Source organism: Chenopodium quinoa, unplaced genomic scaffold (assembly GCF_001683475.1).
Source record: "Chenopodium quinoa cultivar QQ74 unplaced genomic scaffold, ASM168347v1, whole genome shotgun sequence".
NCBI classification, from domain to species: domain Eukaryota; kingdom Viridiplantae; phylum Streptophyta; class Magnoliopsida; order Caryophyllales; family Amaranthaceae; genus Chenopodium; species Chenopodium quinoa.
Window position 1 is genome coordinate 34064 of NW_018745068.1, and position 18090 is coordinate 52153.

An 18090-nucleotide genomic window follows, 5' to 3' on the forward strand; every position below is an offset into this window, starting at 1 on the left:
ATATACAGACCTAGGGCTAATAAACTAAATCGAAATACTTGAATTGAGTCCTTCCTCTTGCAATCTCCCTTTATTTTGTCATACCGTGTCTGACTGATCTTTTGGATCTGGTATGGATTCCATACTTGGATAGGTGTTGGGTCATGCCAACCTGGGTATGAATCCTAACTTGTGTCGAAGCAGGGTAACATACGTCAGGTGACAGAATAAATATTGAGAGGAAGGGGGATGGGGGGGGGGGATGTTCATTGCCTGTCTCCATGTTTGAAATATAATGTAAGGAATGGTGAAATACCCAATTTTTTGTATGACTGTTCCAGAGTGTCCACCTAATAGGGTTTAACCGGGATGAGACAATTTTGCTTCTGATTTTTGCTGAACAACTCTGATTAAGCTCTTTGAATGAGGTTAATGTTGTGAATTATGGGATTGCTCCATCATTATACATGTAGTAGGGAAATAATGTATGTGCAGTGTAACAGATAAATAAAAGGCTACAATATGGAACATTTTTTAGCTTAATTATGGTATGACAGTAACATTCACAGGTGATTTCTGCTCTACACGTTTCTGACGTCTCACCTGTATTCTATGAGTGTCAAATTTTTAAAATTTTAGCAAAAGGAGAAATTTTGTGACTGTTTGATTACTTTAGAGAAGGCATCTTGTTCTCTGTTTTTGTAGTTGTACTTCAAAGTGTATCCTTATTTCTCTTTTTAAAGCACGGGCAAGAAAAACAAGCTATGGGCTACCATTTTTGTCATTCTTGTTGTTTTTTTCCTTTGTGTCCCAATTCTTATCTCTGCCAATTGACTTAATATTGCATTTTGCTTATGGGCCTAATATTGACTCTTATTTGGAGGACATCTGTCATTTTTTCTTACTATGAAATTTACGAAATTTTGGCCATTTGATTTCAGTGCTCTAACAACACCTGCCGTGTTGCATATCATCCACTCTGTGCACGTGTTTCTGGCTATTGTGCTGAGGTATATCTTACTTTGTTAGTTTTAGTGGTTGCTTTGTGAGGATGCTATTAGAAGCCTCTTCTGGAATGCTTTCTAATTCTTTTTAACATCAGAAATAAAGCTCATGTAATTTTACTTTTGCAACTTCTGTTGGGTATCATTTTGCTTAGCTTGAAGATGAAGACAAACTTCATCTCATTTCTGTAGATGAAGATGAGGAGGAACAGTGTATTCGCCTATTTTCCTTCTGCAAAAGACATAAGCAGCCATCTAATGACCGTCCAATCGTGGATGAGGCAAATGGGAAGAAGTCTTGCCAGCAATTGAGCTACATCCCCCCATCTAATGAATCTGGCTGTGCGCGCTGTGGTAGGTTACTGCATATCTGGTATCTGGAAATTATGATTTTTTTTGACAGTTACTATTCAGAATTCTGAAGTCAACTTTTTTTGTTTTTACGCCGTACTTAAGTCTTGGATAAATGGGAGTTCTTCATTTCTGACCTTTCTTTTGAGAGATCTTTATAGACAAAATACAATAGTATCAATGACATGTATGCTCTCTGTCGCAGTATGATGCAATTCCAAGGCATCAATATCATCATTTTATTATATTTATTTATTTATTTATTTTTGTTGAGTCTTCTATTAATCATGAGGTTGAGTGGCGTCAATCCAAGAGTTATGCATGATTAATCGAATTAGGGTTGTAGTAAAATTAGTAATATTGATAAGATATTATTTTCTAATATTATTAGAAGATATATATTTTGCTATTTGGGAGTATTTATATTTTATTTATTTTTTATTTTATCTTTTGGTTATCCTAACAACATGGGATTTTTGCCAATAAGTAGTCTTTATTTTCATTAATGAAGTTCGAGAAGTTTTGAGTTATATTTGATCAATTCGTATGAATTGTTTTAGCAAGAGAATTGCATATGATATTTGCTGAGAAAGCTACCAACTCAGTCGTTATTTAGTCTTGGTTAGATTAAATAGCTTCATATCCTCGAATTTCTTGAAATTTTCTGAAGAGCCCATTAAATTACACATCACATTACCTTAGAGAGTTAGAGTTTAGACAATTGTATAAGTCAAATTTGTTGCAATTTTTTGGACCTTTCTAATATGTTTTAATGTGTTGGCGTGTTGCTCAACATCATATCTTTTTTGTGGCGCTCATGTATTGGGTTATTTAAGTTTTTGTTTCTATGTTAAGGTTGTTTTCATCAATTGCACTTTGATTTTCTTTTGCAATCATGAACAGAGCCTTATGATTATTCTGCCCGAAGAGGACGTAAAGAACCGGAAATCCTTGCTGCAAAACGTTCATTTTTGCTTAATATGCCGCACCTGGTTGGTTGTTACTACGTACATGAGATTTTGGCTCGCATGGCAATGGAGGACAATGTGGATAATGGCTCTAAGTCAACTTCAGGGATTCAAAATGTATCTTCAAATCAGGAAGCTCTGCCTAGCATACTTTCGATGGCTGATAAATATAGATACATGAGGGAGACTTCTAGGAAACGATTAGCGTTTGGTAAGTTTAAATGTTTCACGAGTCACTTAGTAAACTTCATCGATGTGTTGATACCATGCTCATTCACTGCGAAAAATCTGCATTTCTTATAATGTTGTATTCTGAAAAGTTCTAGGTATCTCATTTTAATGATTTCTGGTAAGGAAAATTTATGTAGCCAGCGGTAGAACTTGGATTTTTATCTTAGAGGAGGTGGTATAAGTTTTCCAGTCCAAATATCCAAGGGTTTGAAAGATAAAATATAGGGCATCAAAGAAGCTTGCCACAAGTTTCGAACCTAGGAATTGGATTAATTTGTAGTAGCTGCTTTTCCTTGTACGTCAGCTTGTTCTACCTATTAGTTATACTTTTTTGGCAAAGATAATACTTCCTCCATTTTTTTTTTATACTTGCAACACTTTGATCTTTACACTATTCACTTGCTTCACTTTGATTAGCTTTGATGATTTATATCTAAGTAAAAATATATTCATGTGGGATCTTATTAGATTCGTTTCGATTTATACTATATTAATATCCAATGTTTATAATATTTACATATTGGTAATTAAAGATATTAACGATTGAAATAATACATCAGCAAGCGTGAAAAGTGATTGACACTCATTGACGTGAATACATCAAGATCACTATTACTATAGCCACATATTTTGGTCTTTTCATTTGGTTTATCACAAAAAATTAATTAATATGATTTTAGGTTTGGGTTTGTTTGGTTCAGGCCAAGTGAAAGTAGGGTAATCTAGTTTCAAGTATAATTTCGATTTGGGTTAGGTTATCTTAGGTTGTGTTAGTTTGGCGAGGTTGGACATTTGGCCTACACTTATTTAATGCTTAAATTGTACTGTCAATATTTTCTATTTATCCATATTGCTTTAATTCATTATTCATATCCTCATTTTGACCATATTTGATTATCAATAAGGGAAAGGGATCTTGTTAGATTTGTCATAATATGGATTTTCAGTCTATCAACTTAATATATCATCTATTTATAGATATAATATAAACATTCGTAATGGTCAAAGTTGTGCATAGACAAATGTGCCAAGTTAATGAGTACAACCAGGAAAATGGAGAAATAATTCATCTAATCAGCGTGTGTAGTTATTTTATGTACTAGAGTAGCTCTTGGTATATGGTATTGCTGTAAAATTGGTATGTTTGTTTGGGCCAAACTTTTTTATGGCTTCATGCTCATGTGAAGGTCTCTGATGCCTCGTTGATATTCAGCGCTAAGCATGTATATGATGTTAGAATACTAAAGTGCGTGAGCTTACTATTTCGAAATACAATTTTTATGTTAATCTGTTTGAACAAGCTTTTGAATAAATTTTCCTTGACTTTTTACCTTAATTTGTTTTTCTTCATTTTTCTTTGCGATTTATATCAAGACTACCTGGTCTTTGTGATTTGAAATTCTTGAGGTTTTAATTTGTGTGCTAGTTTATAAAGGTTGGATTTGTGTAGTTTGTGTTAGGACACTGACAGTATTTTTTTTTAATTGAGAATATGTAGTGTTGAACTGTATTTGTTTTTGTATTGATTGCTAGTATTTTTCTGTAGGAAAATCTAGAATACATGGATTTGGGATCTTTGCAAAGCAGCCACATAAAGCTGGAGACATGGTAATTACACACACATTTGTTGTAGCCTCTTCACTTTTATAAAAGTTTAGCTGGATAATTAAGTCACTTGTGCTGTTTGATTCAGGTGATTGAATATACCGGTGAACTTGTAAGGCCTCCAGTGGCTGATCGAAGAGAACACTTAATATATAATTCATTAGTTGTAAGTCAAATTGATTCTTTTTACTTGTGCGCTTAGATTTAATTCAAATCGGCAATTATTTGTTTGTATGATGCTGATCATCTTGGAAACAAGATTGACGCTATCATGGCCACATGTTGCCATTTGTGTGGGGAGTTAGCTATGATTCTGAGTTATTATTCCCTCTTCTCTTTCGAGTTTCTATTGTCTTAATCTATTATTTGTAACTAGTTTTCTTGAGCTTTGTGCCTTTATAGCCATTTTCAATTGTTAAATTAGTGTGAGATTAGCGTTCAGTTTGACTGATTTTCTTTGCAGGGTGCTGGAACTTATATGTTCAGGATTGATGATGAGCGTGTCATTGATGCTACGCGCGCTGGAAGTATTGCTCATTTAATAAACCATTCTTGTGAAGTAATTATTTTGTCCTTTCTTCTATGCAATGCCGTCCAGCTCATGGGAATTTTCTTATTTCTTCTTGGTGCTCTTTGCTTTGTATCTTATAATTTTCAAAATTATCACATAAAACACCAATGGCGATGGACTGGAAGTGTTTTATAAGTCTAATTTGCAACTTGCTCAATTGCTATTTGTGTTGCATCATTCATAAGTTTGAAAGATTTTATCCATTATATTTATTATTGAAAATGTCACTAATTGCTCAGTTATCCACCTTTCTGTTTTATGTGAGATGATCTGCGAATACATTAATTGTTACTTTAGGCATTCAATCAATTGGCATGTTTACAAAAGCTGGTTTAAGAATTATAATAAAACGGGCCTTGGAAAATGGGAGGCTTATTAACAAATTCTTGATAAATGTGTTTTGAGGTTTTGAACTTTGTAAAGGGTTATGTGTTTGTTCTGTAAGCATGGTGATATTGCCTTTTTGTTTGGATCCAGTAATGCCAAGACTGTTTGAGATTTGTAATTGTGCTTTATTTTTTGCAGCCCAATTGTTACTCCCGAGTTATAACTGTTAGTGGTGACGAACATATAATAATTTTTGCGAAAAGAGATATTGAACAATGGGAGGAACTGACTTATGACTACAGGTTTGACTTGGGAGTTCGTTTCTTTGCTATTCATCCTGTTTATTTGGCGGCCTGTAAGCTTGAGTTTTTATGATACAGGTTCTTTTCTATTGATGAGCAACTTAAATGTTATTGTGGTGCTGAAAGATGTCGAGGAGTAGTTAATGATATTGAAGCTGAGCAGCAGGCTGCTAAGCTATATGTTCCTCGCAGTGAGCTGATAGATTGGAAGGGAGAATAGGAGCTGTAAGTGAATGCACATACCAACTTTCTTTCTTCCCTTGTAACTTTTGTTCTTTGAAATGCTTTGGATGGTGATCTTTACTGTTTAAACTGAAGATAAACTCTTTGAAGATGTTGTGACTTATCCTTCTTTTCTTTTTATTTTCTGTGGTGTGGGTAGGGAAGTTATGTAGTTGTGGAGGGGGGAAGAAGACTTACCTTATGATTTGTTTGAGATGTTCTGTTTGATTGTCCCAGGCGTCCCAGCTGCTAAATGTTTATATGTGTGCAAGTGTATATTTATTACCTTGAATTAGGCGAGTGCTGGTACTAGTGTTTTTTGAAAGTGATTTTAAAGGTATCTGTTACAAGCTTCCAAAAGTATAGTTGAAGTTCTAAATAGAGATCTATGGTCAAATGAAGAAGTTCATTTGATATGTACTGGATCAATCAACGAAAGTAATTGATCTGATATAGGTACAACATTGTGACTTTATGATTTGCAAAGAGACTCCATTGGTATTCCCTGGTGAGATGGAAGAAAATGCATATCGTGGGTAATGGTTGTGACTTCTATTACTTTAAAGAATAATTAGCATTTAGCTGACAGAAGTCTTTATGTCTTGAGTAGCCTTTTCTTATGATCATGGGTATTGCTTGGTATACGTATGGGAACTTCCATGGAATTTTGGAAGAGAAGTTGGACATGTTAGGGAGTAAGATAGTAGGATAGGAAGGAGAAAATAAACAAAGATCAGAGATCTTCTGCTGTTTTGTTGGGTGATGTTGTTGCTGACTGGAGCCTATTGAGATGCCTGAAATGTCGAAATTTAAAAAGTCACAACTGTATGTGGCTTGAGTATCTTCTATTTATGTTTGTTACTACGTATTTTTTATTGAGCCGGTGAACATTCCTTGGTATGCATGTGGTGAGGCATCTTTAATTAGCAGAAGAAGACAATCAATTTAGCGTAGCAAAAAAATTGAAAAAGATTTAGAAGTTACCCTTTTTTCTGTGGTTGTTAGATATCTTGAATGTCAGCCTTCAGAATGGTTGATATATCTTATTTTAATAATGGGAATGCTGAACATGCTTGAATGATTGAGTCGAAGATCTATGTGGTCCAATATCTGAAGATGACAACAATCCTAGAATTCTTAGATGAAAACAACTTGATTGAGTGGAAACAAGGATTGTACTAATTATCAGACCAGTTTTACTTTATGTATTATCTATAGACTTTAGCTTATTGGCTGCTAATTAAGCTGTAGAATTTGGGCGAACAAGGATATAAATTTTTTCCATCTACCATTGAGAAAACTCAAGACTTTAGTAGGTGGGGCCCGCACAGTACCGTGAAAAGCTGGATTCTAGAGTGTGATATATCCAAATTAATGTGGAGACATGAGTTTTAATTTTTTCTAGCTGGTGAGCTAATTGGTAATCTGTTGCATTCTTGTTAAGTGAAATTGCTTCATTTGGTAGGGTTCGTCAAATAAAACATACGAGTAACTTGATATTTTTAGCACATTCTGCCCAAACAACATTGCTGTAGCCTAGAAATCATGCTTGTGAAGGGAAGAGCGGGCGAAACAACTAGTGGATACAGATTCTGGAAAATCTAATAAAATAGCAGGCCGTCTCATATTGATAATATGCAGTTAGAATGGAACACAGGGGGTGGGTCCACTGCATTCTTTGTTGGCTCAGCTACAAGAACAAAATGAGATTGAGTGATATGTTTGACTTGTGATTTGACTTTAAAAGAAAAAGCTATAAACACTTTACATAAATTGTACTTTGTTAATAGAGCTTATATAGGCCATTGCCAATTTGCCGTGGGAAAACTGTTGGTAATAACATGATCTTTGTCCAATCTTCTGAAAATAAAATGACCTTTTGATTATCCCAAAATAATACGACCTTTGAGGGGTATCCGCTTTAAATAAAATGTGACTTGATGGTAATCTGTATAATAGGTTAATTGTGACACGTGCTGCATTGTGATTACTAGAAACTTTTTTTAATAATATTTACGAATTTTTATTTTGTAAAATTTGATAAAGAAAAAAAAAAACCAACTAAACACCCATCCTATCAACTCCCCATATGTCACCGGCCACTGCTTGCCTGCCACCATCAACCCGCAATCCCCCCCCCACCCCCCACCTGCCCGAAACCCTCACCTACCCCTCCACTAGCCTGAAACCCCAACTCCCAACTCTCCACCAGCCCCACCCTCCAGCAGCCCCGAAACCACCACCCTAGCCGCCACCAAACCGAAAACTCCACACCCACCCCTTCACGAGCCCAAAACCCTATGCCTCCACTAACCATGGCTTTTTTCGCTGCGGGAAGGTCATTCCCCCCCTCCTCTTCCACCGCCCCATGTTCTCCGCCGCTGCCAAACCAAAATCCCACCCATTTTCTCTCTTCTCATTCAACCTTGCGAAGCTAGTCTCTCTGCCCCTTGCAATTGCAGGTAACACCTTATTCATTTAATCGCATTCGATGACTTCGTGGTGGTGGTAAGGATGGAGGAATGACAGAAAATGGTGGTGGGGATGTGGTGGTTATATTGCGTGACTAAGGGGTAGGGGTCAGGTGGAGTTGGTTGTCGGGGAGAGAAGGGATTTTTTTCTTAAATAATTTTTAAAAAAAAAAAAAATAGAAAAATCAGTTTTTTAAAAGTGATATAAAAATGTAAAATAAAAATCTTTGACAGGATAAAGTCGTATCACTTAATCAAAAGTAATTCCTATGTCCTCTAATTAAAGCAGATAGGGAAGTAGGGTCGAATACACAGGGAAACAACGTTCTTTATTCCTAATAAATTAATATAATTTATATTACCAAGTTATAATTTATATTACCAAGTAACCAGTGTGATTTTATATGAATTAAACTAAGGGAAATATTTAAACTAAAGCAATTAAAATTAAGAGAATATCAATAAACTAAAGCATGGGGCATAGGTTCACCAATAAATAATATTTCGGGATGAAGGACAAAAACCAATCATCAATGCATAGATTAACCAGATTATAAAGGGCTTTCGCTACGTATTACAATCACACAATTAACTTAGCGATATTAAATCGTATCTCTCGAATCGTGACTTGACTATTTATAAATTAACTTGTCTATTGAAACGAAGCCTAAACATTAATTCTCATCTATTGAATCTCGAATCAATATTGCATAACTCATACAATTAAACCTGGCCAAATCTAATTGCATAGCATTAAATCAATCAATAGGAAATTAATCTAAAATATTAACAATCAACAATAATAAATCATCCCTTCATATTATTTACGGATCCCCAAAAACCCTAGAAATAAACTACTCACGCATAATTAAATCTAAACTAATCAAAGCAATTAAAAAAGACATAATTATTCAAAGCAATGAAATTACTAGAAGTAAAAGGGAAGAAAATCGTTACCAAAATAAAGGAAAATATGAATTACATATACCAAAGAATCTTGAGAGAACAAATTGCCAGAAAATCTTAAAACCAAAAATCTGGAATTTAACTAATGAATGCGTCCTAATCTTGCTATAAAAAGAGTATTTATACTAAGCAAGAATTTCCTAACTGAAACAAAGATAAATCAGCCTCTAATCTTTTGAAGAAACACGCGCCCGACACCGGATGCCCCCTTGTTCTCCCTCACTCGGTCGGGCGAGCCTCGGGGCAACAATCTTTCTCTTCCTCTCGCCGGGTCGGGTGAGTCTCCAGGAAAAAGGCTGAACTCTTCAACTCGGGCTCTTAGCTTGGCCCAAGTTCGAACCTCTTCCTTGGCTTTTTATAATTCCGGTCCAATGCCTCGGTTCTTCTTCCTCGTCGAGCCCTTAATCACCGGGCTCGATTACTCTTACACGAACCTGGGCTACGAAAAGTGGACATACGAGTGCGCTCCATATCCAATGCTCGTAGTGGCTCAATAATTTCGGGAAATGCCTTCACATCCGCAGTTTCTTAGAAAATAATACCAAAGCTACGAAACACTAGAAAACGCTTATTAGTAATAAAAATAGCTCTATAAAAGCCAAAAATACTCCTAAATATGACCAAGGGACGGGGGTAAATCACTATATAAAATAGACATATCAATCTTTACCAATCAAAATGCGACACGTGTCCGGATGAACCTATAAAGCCAGGTTTCTGGTTTTTAGTCTATTTTCAGATACCCCCAAAGGTTATATCATTCTAGGATAATTAAAAGGTTGTTTTATATTTGGAAGACCGGCCGAAGGTCATATTGTTCTTTGACAATTTTTCCTTTGCCATGAAGGTTGTTGAAAATACGTGTTCTGTGTAAAATTGTTGAGTACATCACTAGTTTCATTCACAATTGCGCATCTCAACCATCTTCTTCCTTCTAAATTGACTACTACTTTCGGTTTTTTTTTTTTTTCAGATTTTGTTGTTACAAACTTGTTCCCTTGTAAATTACATCGTAGCTGATACATCTTCTACTTCCCTTGTGCAGAAGATCTCTCCTGTCAATTGCAGCCCCTCTGAGTTTCTTATTGTTGGCGAGAGCATGTTTCTTTTCTACAATCTTCTCTGATCTGAGATTGCCTTGCCTTTTTTTTTTGACCAAGAAGAGCCATGGTTCTTTTTCAGTTTCTCACTGTTATACACAGATAGTGTTTCAGCTTCTCATGCTTTTCTATATTTTCTTGCCCTCTCGGATGACACAAATCAATGGAAGCCTTGTGTCCCTTCCTTGTGTCTTTTAGTAATCACCATTAGATCCATGACCGTGAGTGGCTTGTATGTACATAGACCTTGCATGTTTTTAATCTTTCAATCATGAATACTAGTCTTACCATAGTTTGATGTGCTGCAACATATTGAGTACTATCACTATTATGTGGCACTTGCTCACCTATAATGTGGCTTATGCCATTTAGCTTCTCATTTAATCTTGGTGGATTGATTTTCACTTGCTTTGTGTTGGTAGCTACATGTGCTTCTAACTTATGTGCTGAATATGAAATTAAATTAAGCTGTATCTGAGTTTATGGATTGCAAATTTTATTCAACTATATTTCAAGGGCGATTAGTTCTAAGGATGCCTCACACCACTATTGTCTATGTTTAGTCCCTATACCGTATCAGTTGTATCACTTTAGATAATAAGGGGCAACTATATGCTTTACATAGTCAGGCGGCAAGCCATTTGATCATTCCATCAGTGGAATTGTTGTGTTTTGATTTATGGGCCGTCAATGGTAATGAAATTTAGACCAAAGCTCTTTCTAAAGCATGTCTGTTTTTGGCAGCAATCAAAGAGATCTCATATGAGTTTATGATATGTGGAGAATGAGTTCACTAATTATATTCTTTTATGAGGGTTTTTTTTTTTTTTTTTTTTTCTCTTGAAACTTCTCCTTGGCATTTGTATGGAATGTGTTGGGTGTGACCTCAATGTACCATATGTTTTTGTGACTTGGAAATTATGGATGAACAAGGATTGAATTGTTGTAGTCTAAATGCTATCATTGAACAACTAAGAGCCTATGTTACTTGTACACCGAGGATATTTTTGGATACAAAATTATTTTTAAAAATTTGGTTTGACTTCTTGATTGGTTTGGTGTGGTACAATGTTTAGAAAGAAAAAAGCACAATGAAAGAGTAAAATACTAAATGACCCTTTACTCTATATTTTAGAAGTATGATTGATTAGATTTATGGGTATGTTTATTCAAAAGTTTTACAACCTAATTTTTACTTGTATTTCACAACATATTGCTATTTCCTTATTTCAGGGTTGTTTGATTACCCATATTGCTTTGAACTTTTGACTTGTAAATTAAACCAAAACTTTTGATTTTTAAACATTTGACTTGTAAGTTAATTTTTAAACTTTTAATATTGATTCGGCTATCAAAAATTTCGATCTCATCACTACTTATTATCAATTTAAAAATATTATTAATTAAAAATAATTGTCTAAAAGCGCTACTACCTAAATTAACAAAATATATTAATTGTCTTCTTATTTCATGTATTTACTAAAATAAAACATAAGTATCATTAAGTAGTTAATTAGCTTAAAAAGTATTTAAACTATGAATCAAATTGTATGGGTATTTTTTGTAAATTTCAGTGACCAATCAGTACTGCTTTTGTTCGCATTTTAAAACTATATATTTCATATTTGAATTAATCTTGTGAATTAATTTTATTTTTTACAACTATTAAAACCACCCCAAACCAAGTAATTTCAAATATTATTTCATATCTTTTATAACATCATGTTATTTTTTATTCAACTTTTTCTTCTTCTTTAATTATACTTGTTTGTATATCATCATATTTTCTTTATATTTTGGCATTGCGTCATTGAGCAATCCTTTTAAATTACATGTCATTTATTTTTTGTATAAATGTCTTCCTATATATAATTACTACTCCCTCCATCTTTTTATTCAGAAGCCTGTATTCTATTTTGGGGTAACCAAAATTAAGAGTCTATTTCCATTTAAAGGTTGTCCTTTTTGACAATCTCTTTCTTTGATGATTTGTCATCCTTTTTCTTTTTTGTACCTTTGACATCAATTCCCAATACTTTCTCTCCCCTCTCACTAATAATTCCCAACCACTTTTTCTTTCTATCTATCTCTTTCTAACCCCACATTCATATTTGGTATTTCCAATCATTAGTTTTAAGTAATCTACAAATTTCTTAATTCCTGTAAAAAAACCCCAAATAGGCTCTTAAGTAAAGGGGCGGAGGGAGTATATGTTTTTTTTACTTGGTTTTATTCTAAAGTTGCATTGTGATAATTTTTTTATTTTTCACCAATTCTAAATTTTTTATTGCATATCTTCAAGTTTTCTTTTATCAACTAAAATTGTATGGTTTTTTTTTTTTTTTTTTTTTTTTTTTTTTTTTTTTTTTTTTTTTTTGAACTTTAAATTATGTTTGGAAAATTTGCTAGGAATAACACCACCTTCCACCGGTCTTCCATTAATGGAACGACTTGGATTATTTCAAAATGAAACAACCTTTGACACACAGTTGCCAAAAATGAACGTGACCTGTTGGTATCTTGTTTAATATGTTAATAGGTTACTTGTGACACGTGTTAGAATGTCATTGGTCAAATTTTTAACAATTTTGTTTTATTTAAGAAAACCTTAAAATAAAAAAATATACTTAAAACTAAACAAAAAAACTGAAATAAAAAAAAAAGAAAAGAAAACCCCTCCCCCCTTGCCGGCAGCCACTCAACCACCACCCGCTCCCCTCCTCCACACCCTGGCCGACAGCTAGAGCCCCTACCTTGGCCGGTGGCACCTCTCCTGACCCACACACCGACCACCCAGCCCCTCTCCTTTTCCCACCCTAAAACCCCTCCCTCCCCTTGTAAACCCTCCTCTCCTCATCGACCGGTGCCCAATTCCCCTTCTTGTGACGGCGAATCCATTACGCCCCTCTATCGGTCGACTCCACTCCATTTCCCCCCTTGTGCCACCACCCGAAAACCTTAAAACCCCAATACCGAGTGGTGGTTTTAGGGTTTTCGAATTTTCGGGTGGTGGTTAAAAGGGAGGGGATGGGTGGTCGGAGTAAGGAGGGTGTCGCCGGCGCCGGTAGGGGGCCTGGGGGTATGGGGAGGGGGGAGAGCAGGTGGTGGTGTGATGTGCCGGCAAGGGGGAGGGTTTTTTTTTTTTTAGTTTTAATTTTTTTTTTTAAGTTTAAAATGTTAAAATAAAATAAAAATGTTTTAACCATTCACACATGTGACACGTGTTAAATGTAACCTGAAAAACAGGTTGCAAGTTTTTTGTTCCATTTTTGGCAGATGTGTATCAAAGGTCACGAGGGTAGTTCCTAATGCAAAAAATCTACCATAGTGTAAGGTTAGTATATATAGTTAGTGATAATTAATACGAAGACTAATTTGTTAAAAGTGAAAATATGTAAAGTTAATTAATATAAATTTGAAAACAAATAATGAAACAATTTTAAAAAGATTAATATTGTAACGCCTTGCCCTTAAATAAGATGGGGCATAGTCACGAAATATGCATGGATCAAAAACTATCTTGTACACCACACAAGTTTTATCATGTTTATCGTAGCTTTGTGCACTTGATAGACCGTTCTAGTAGTTCTCCTAGCGAAACTTTGGAGTGTCTAAAAAACAATTTCATTGCCTCCTCTTTATTTTATACACAATTATCAGTCTAGTTCAAGTATAAGATTTCGTAATGAAAGATGCATTTTGTTGGTATTAGTTGGGGTGTGCAAATGAATACTTGGACCTATAATCGGACTGAAACCAGACTTGATTGGACCAGATTGGATTGATTGAAATCGGTTCCTAATTTCATCGCTCCACTAGAAATTTTCTCTTCCCCTACTAACTCTAGCTTGGTAGTTTCCACCGCCACGATTCCCCCATTCACGCTACATATGCTTTTTCGAGTTTTTGTTGCGGTCCGGGTTAGTCTCAAATTATTCCGGTTTTGATTTGAAATCAATCCATATTTTTAAATGCATATTTTCTTTTTTCTGTTTTTTTAATTGTTCTGAAACTTTTCATCGTTAATACGACCGTTTGCAATATTAAAATATAAATCCTAAAATTTATTTTATTTTCATTGCAAAGCATTCTATAAATTCATACAATATGATTAATAAATTTTCAGTTTTTAAAATTTTGGAATTTTATAATTTTTGATTTTTGTTGAATTTTTAATGTAACTTGTTTATAAAAAGTTTAGGATTTCAATTTAAAAATACAAAGGAACTTAATTGGTCAAAGTGGTCCAAAATCGGATGAGACAGTAAATATCATGTTTGCACGGATATGGACCGTAATCTTTCTTGTTTAGTCTCAATTTGGTCCAAACACAGTCTTAGGTGTATACTATGTGTAGTACATCTAATCTCTCAAGCTATGTTTCATGGACTCGGGTACCCACGTCCGACACGGGTATGTGTCCAAGCATCCAACTCGGCTATTTTGTGAAAAAAAAATCCATGTTTTTGAACCAAAAGTGAAGTTTCCAAGTCTCATGTCCGAGTGTCGAGGATCCGACGTGGGCACAGAGGTGAAATGAAAAGCCCATGTAACATAGCTATCAAGCTATCATGAGACCGTGACAACTTCATTGCGCTTAAAAAGTGCCCACATATTTGGCCGAAGCCGGTGGTATAGCCCTGTAATGGAAACTATCATATATTCTACCATAGCTTATGATGTAACCCCATACCCTCCTCTAGGTTAGGCGACTAACTTGATGTCACATATTGCTATGGTACCATTTGTAAAATCTATCCCTAGGTGGAGTATATTGTAACTAAACGTGAATTTAGAACTAATAATTGTTCCTACAGACCAACCTGCGGCGTGCGCACCTTAGGAGGATAGAGAATGAGGCAAAGAAGGGAAAGAGAGAGAAATAGAGTGGTTAAGGGTGAGGAGAATGTGAGATGACCTTGAAGGCGGGGGAGGAGAAAGGGTTTTTGTCAACGATGCTTTCATATGGGTGATTTTCTTGGTTCATGGTGATTTGTGACATTAGAAGGCAGCAAAGATAATTTGCAATATGTGAGAAGGTGTGATTGGTGGTGGGTTTGGGCAAGGAAAGGAGAGAATGATGGTGGGATGGTGATTAGGGAGGAAAAAGGTGGAAAATCAAAGCATGTGTTTTACACAAATAATAGTGGTTGGAAAATTGATGTTAACAAATCGATCTTGGCAAAGGTTAAATGTGCATTGAGGCAACTTGCTGTACAGACTAACAGTTTTTCCGACGCATTTTTTCCTCACTCATGCGTAGCGGAAGGGGGAAGTTTCTTAGGAGGTACCCATCCAAAGGCTGTGGAATATCTTAGCGTATGAGTTTCCTAAAAGAAAATTGCATTTTATTGGTATAATTAGTACACCAAATCCTTTTTAAAGAAAAGCATGGGCATCAAAATTTGCAATAGGTGAGAGGGCATGACTGGTGGTGGGTTTAGGCTAGGAAGGGAGAGAATGATGGTGGGATGGTGATTAGGGAGGAAAAAGGTTGAAAATCGAGGCATGTGCTTTAGACAAATGATTTTGGTGAGAAATTGAAATCAACTGGATGATTTTTGGTAAGGTCCCAAAATGCTAAATTTTAAATAAAAAGTCATTTCTCACAAAAGTGCCTCTTGACAAATCTTTTTTTTTTTTTTTTTTTTTTTTTTTTCATTAGTAGGTTTAATGATTGTTTATGCACGAATATAAAAAAAAATTATTTGAAATCTCCAATCTCATTTTAATTGCTATGTGGTGGTATGATTGATCCATAAAATTAAATTATTATCTTTAGTCTTATTCATATTTTTTAACTAATAAAAATAGATTCCACTTGTGTATCTTATTTTCAAAATAAATTGTAAATCTTTTCTTCTCATTTGTTGAAGTACTTTAAATGACGTCTTATAACGAAAGATAATATTTTATTTATTTATCTTAAACTCTTTAATTTCATTCGTGAGAATTTAGGCTCTATTCGGCGGGAGCGTTTGAGACACTAGATTGCGTTTTGCCAAATTTGAAGCACTCTTAGTACTCCCTTCATTTTCCTAAGATTTACTACTATAGCTACGCGAACTTTGAAAAGGTGAAATTGAAGATCCCGTATGTACGTGGATAATTTTTACTTTAAGGAGGAGAGATATAAAGAGTAGGAGTTTAATTAAATATATTTGGATATAAAGAGTAAGAGTTTAATTAAATATAACTGGACCCCATGTAGTGAGGCTGTATATGATAAAAAGTGAATAAATGGTTTTAATGGAAGGAATAAAGTAAAAGTGAGGAGAACTTAGAAAAACGGATGAAAACAGAAAGTGAGTAGTAGATGAGGAAAACAGAGGAAGTGTAAAATAAGTGTAGGCAAGGTAGTGGTTCATGTAGCAGGGTTAATGGTAGAGATAGCATGTGACTAGCTTGTCTTTAATGTAAAAATTTTAGTCTTTCAAAGTTTGTAGGTTGCGTTTATTAAATTTGGTTACTTTACAACAATATGTACGGATTTTATTGTATATTTATATTTTAAGCGCTACTTTTATCAAATACTCATACTATTAACCACTACTTTGATAGTTAACCTTTACTCACTACTCCCCTTTTTTTTTCTTTTTTTTTTTTTTTTTTTTTTTATGCGCATCACTTTCCTTATATGAGTTTTTTTCAAGTGCATCACTTTCCTTTTGAGGTGTTTTTGAAAGTGCATCACTTCCTTTTTTTGATAACTTGTGCTTAACAAGTTCCTTCATCACATAAAAGGTAGAAGAAATATGTTATGGTGGTGATGGTAGTTTAAACTTTAGAAGGTTATCTTAGTTTCTCTATAAAGTTTTGGAGAATAAGACATTGTTGAAGTTTTAGTTTCTCCGTAAAAGTTTGGAGAAAATACATTAAAGGTTGGCACCACATGATTGACAAACAACGGGGTGCAAGATCAGAGCAAAAGTTGTGTTTGAAGGGTTTTTTTTTTTGTTTGGCTTCTTTGGTGGCATTACCTCATTAATCGCAATAGTTTAACTTTTTCACTTTTCATATATATACTTTGTATTTTTTTTACTAATGTATAGTAAACAAATATTGTCATTTTAAATGGTTTTGGATCAATATTTATGTATATTTTCATTATATCAACTTTAATATTTTTTACTAATATAAATTGCCAATATTAATGGTCCAAGTTTTGCTTTGATACGTAACAATTTTACAACCGTGCCATCAATAGAGAAGATATTAAGTGAGAGTTGGGTAGCGGAATATTGGTGGGAAATGAAGGATCAAGGCTGTGATATCATAATAGATTTATGCTAAAGATTGGAGAAAGGAGTTGGAGAAGGCTTAATTAAATTAGTGAGTTTCATTGAATAATTATAGTACTCAAGGAAGCACCAAGGATTATCAAAGGTACATTGCCTAGAAATACAGGTGATTACAATGCAATTACTTTTTTGATATCAATCTGAACTAAGGTATATCTTCTACATGAATTTGAGATGGACATTTGAAGGGAAAGTCCACTCTTGGAATTGAGTTGCAAGATGAATACTCATTGATTGCTTGATTGGTGGTTGTTGATGACGATAATATTGTTTTGAGAGAGGAGATGCATGATCGAAGAAAGGAAGAAGGTTTAATTTAATTTTTAAAATTTTATATTATGTTTAGGAATAACTAGTGTTTGGCCTGAACGATGTCTTGAGTCATTGTAACATGAAATCAAAATTGTCATAAAGTATTTAAATTATGAATGAATTTGAGATGTAATGGTTAGATATTATAACAATTACGAAATTAAGCGATAGCATGAACCAAACTTTAAAGAGAGATGTAATTAGTTCAAATATGAACTCTGAGCATTTTGTACAATAATAGAAAATAAAGACTGTGTTAGTGCACATAGTTGATTATCATTTAGAACAATAAAGATAATAAATATTAGGGTGATTGTATGGAGAGGAAACAAATATAGAATGTAGTAGTAGCTTAGATGGTAATTTATTCATCTTATAAG

At 34.3% G+C, this 18090-nt stretch overlaps 1 protein-coding gene across 3 annotated transcripts in view; it reads left to right on the plus strand.

Annotated features, from left to right (window-relative positions):
* Nucleotides 1-18090, plus strand: part of LOC110709440 (histone-lysine N-methyltransferase ATX2-like) — a 30921-nt gene that overhangs the window by 11111 nt on the left and 1720 nt on the right. For 2 of the 3 annotated variants that reach the window (XR_002508940.1, XR_002508939.1), the window contains exons 14-21: nucleotides 921-989; nucleotides 1139-1337; nucleotides 2238-2513; nucleotides 4080-4141; nucleotides 4227-4304; nucleotides 4602-4697; nucleotides 5235-5338; nucleotides 5417-5563. Coding sequence is in view for 1 of the 3 variants with exons in the window: in XM_021887656.1 (XP_021743348.1) it covers nucleotides 921-989; nucleotides 1139-1337; nucleotides 2238-2513; nucleotides 4080-4141; nucleotides 4227-4304; nucleotides 4602-4697; nucleotides 5235-5338; nucleotides 5417-5558 (1026 nt within the window). In the remaining 2 variants the exon portion in view is untranslated. Of the gene's footprint in view, nucleotides 1-920; nucleotides 990-1138; nucleotides 1338-2237; nucleotides 2514-4079; nucleotides 4142-4226; nucleotides 4305-4601; nucleotides 4698-5234; nucleotides 5339-5416; nucleotides 5564-10042; nucleotides 10502-18090 lie in introns of those variants that run through there. The other variant, XM_021887656.1, reaches the window with a different exon arrangement.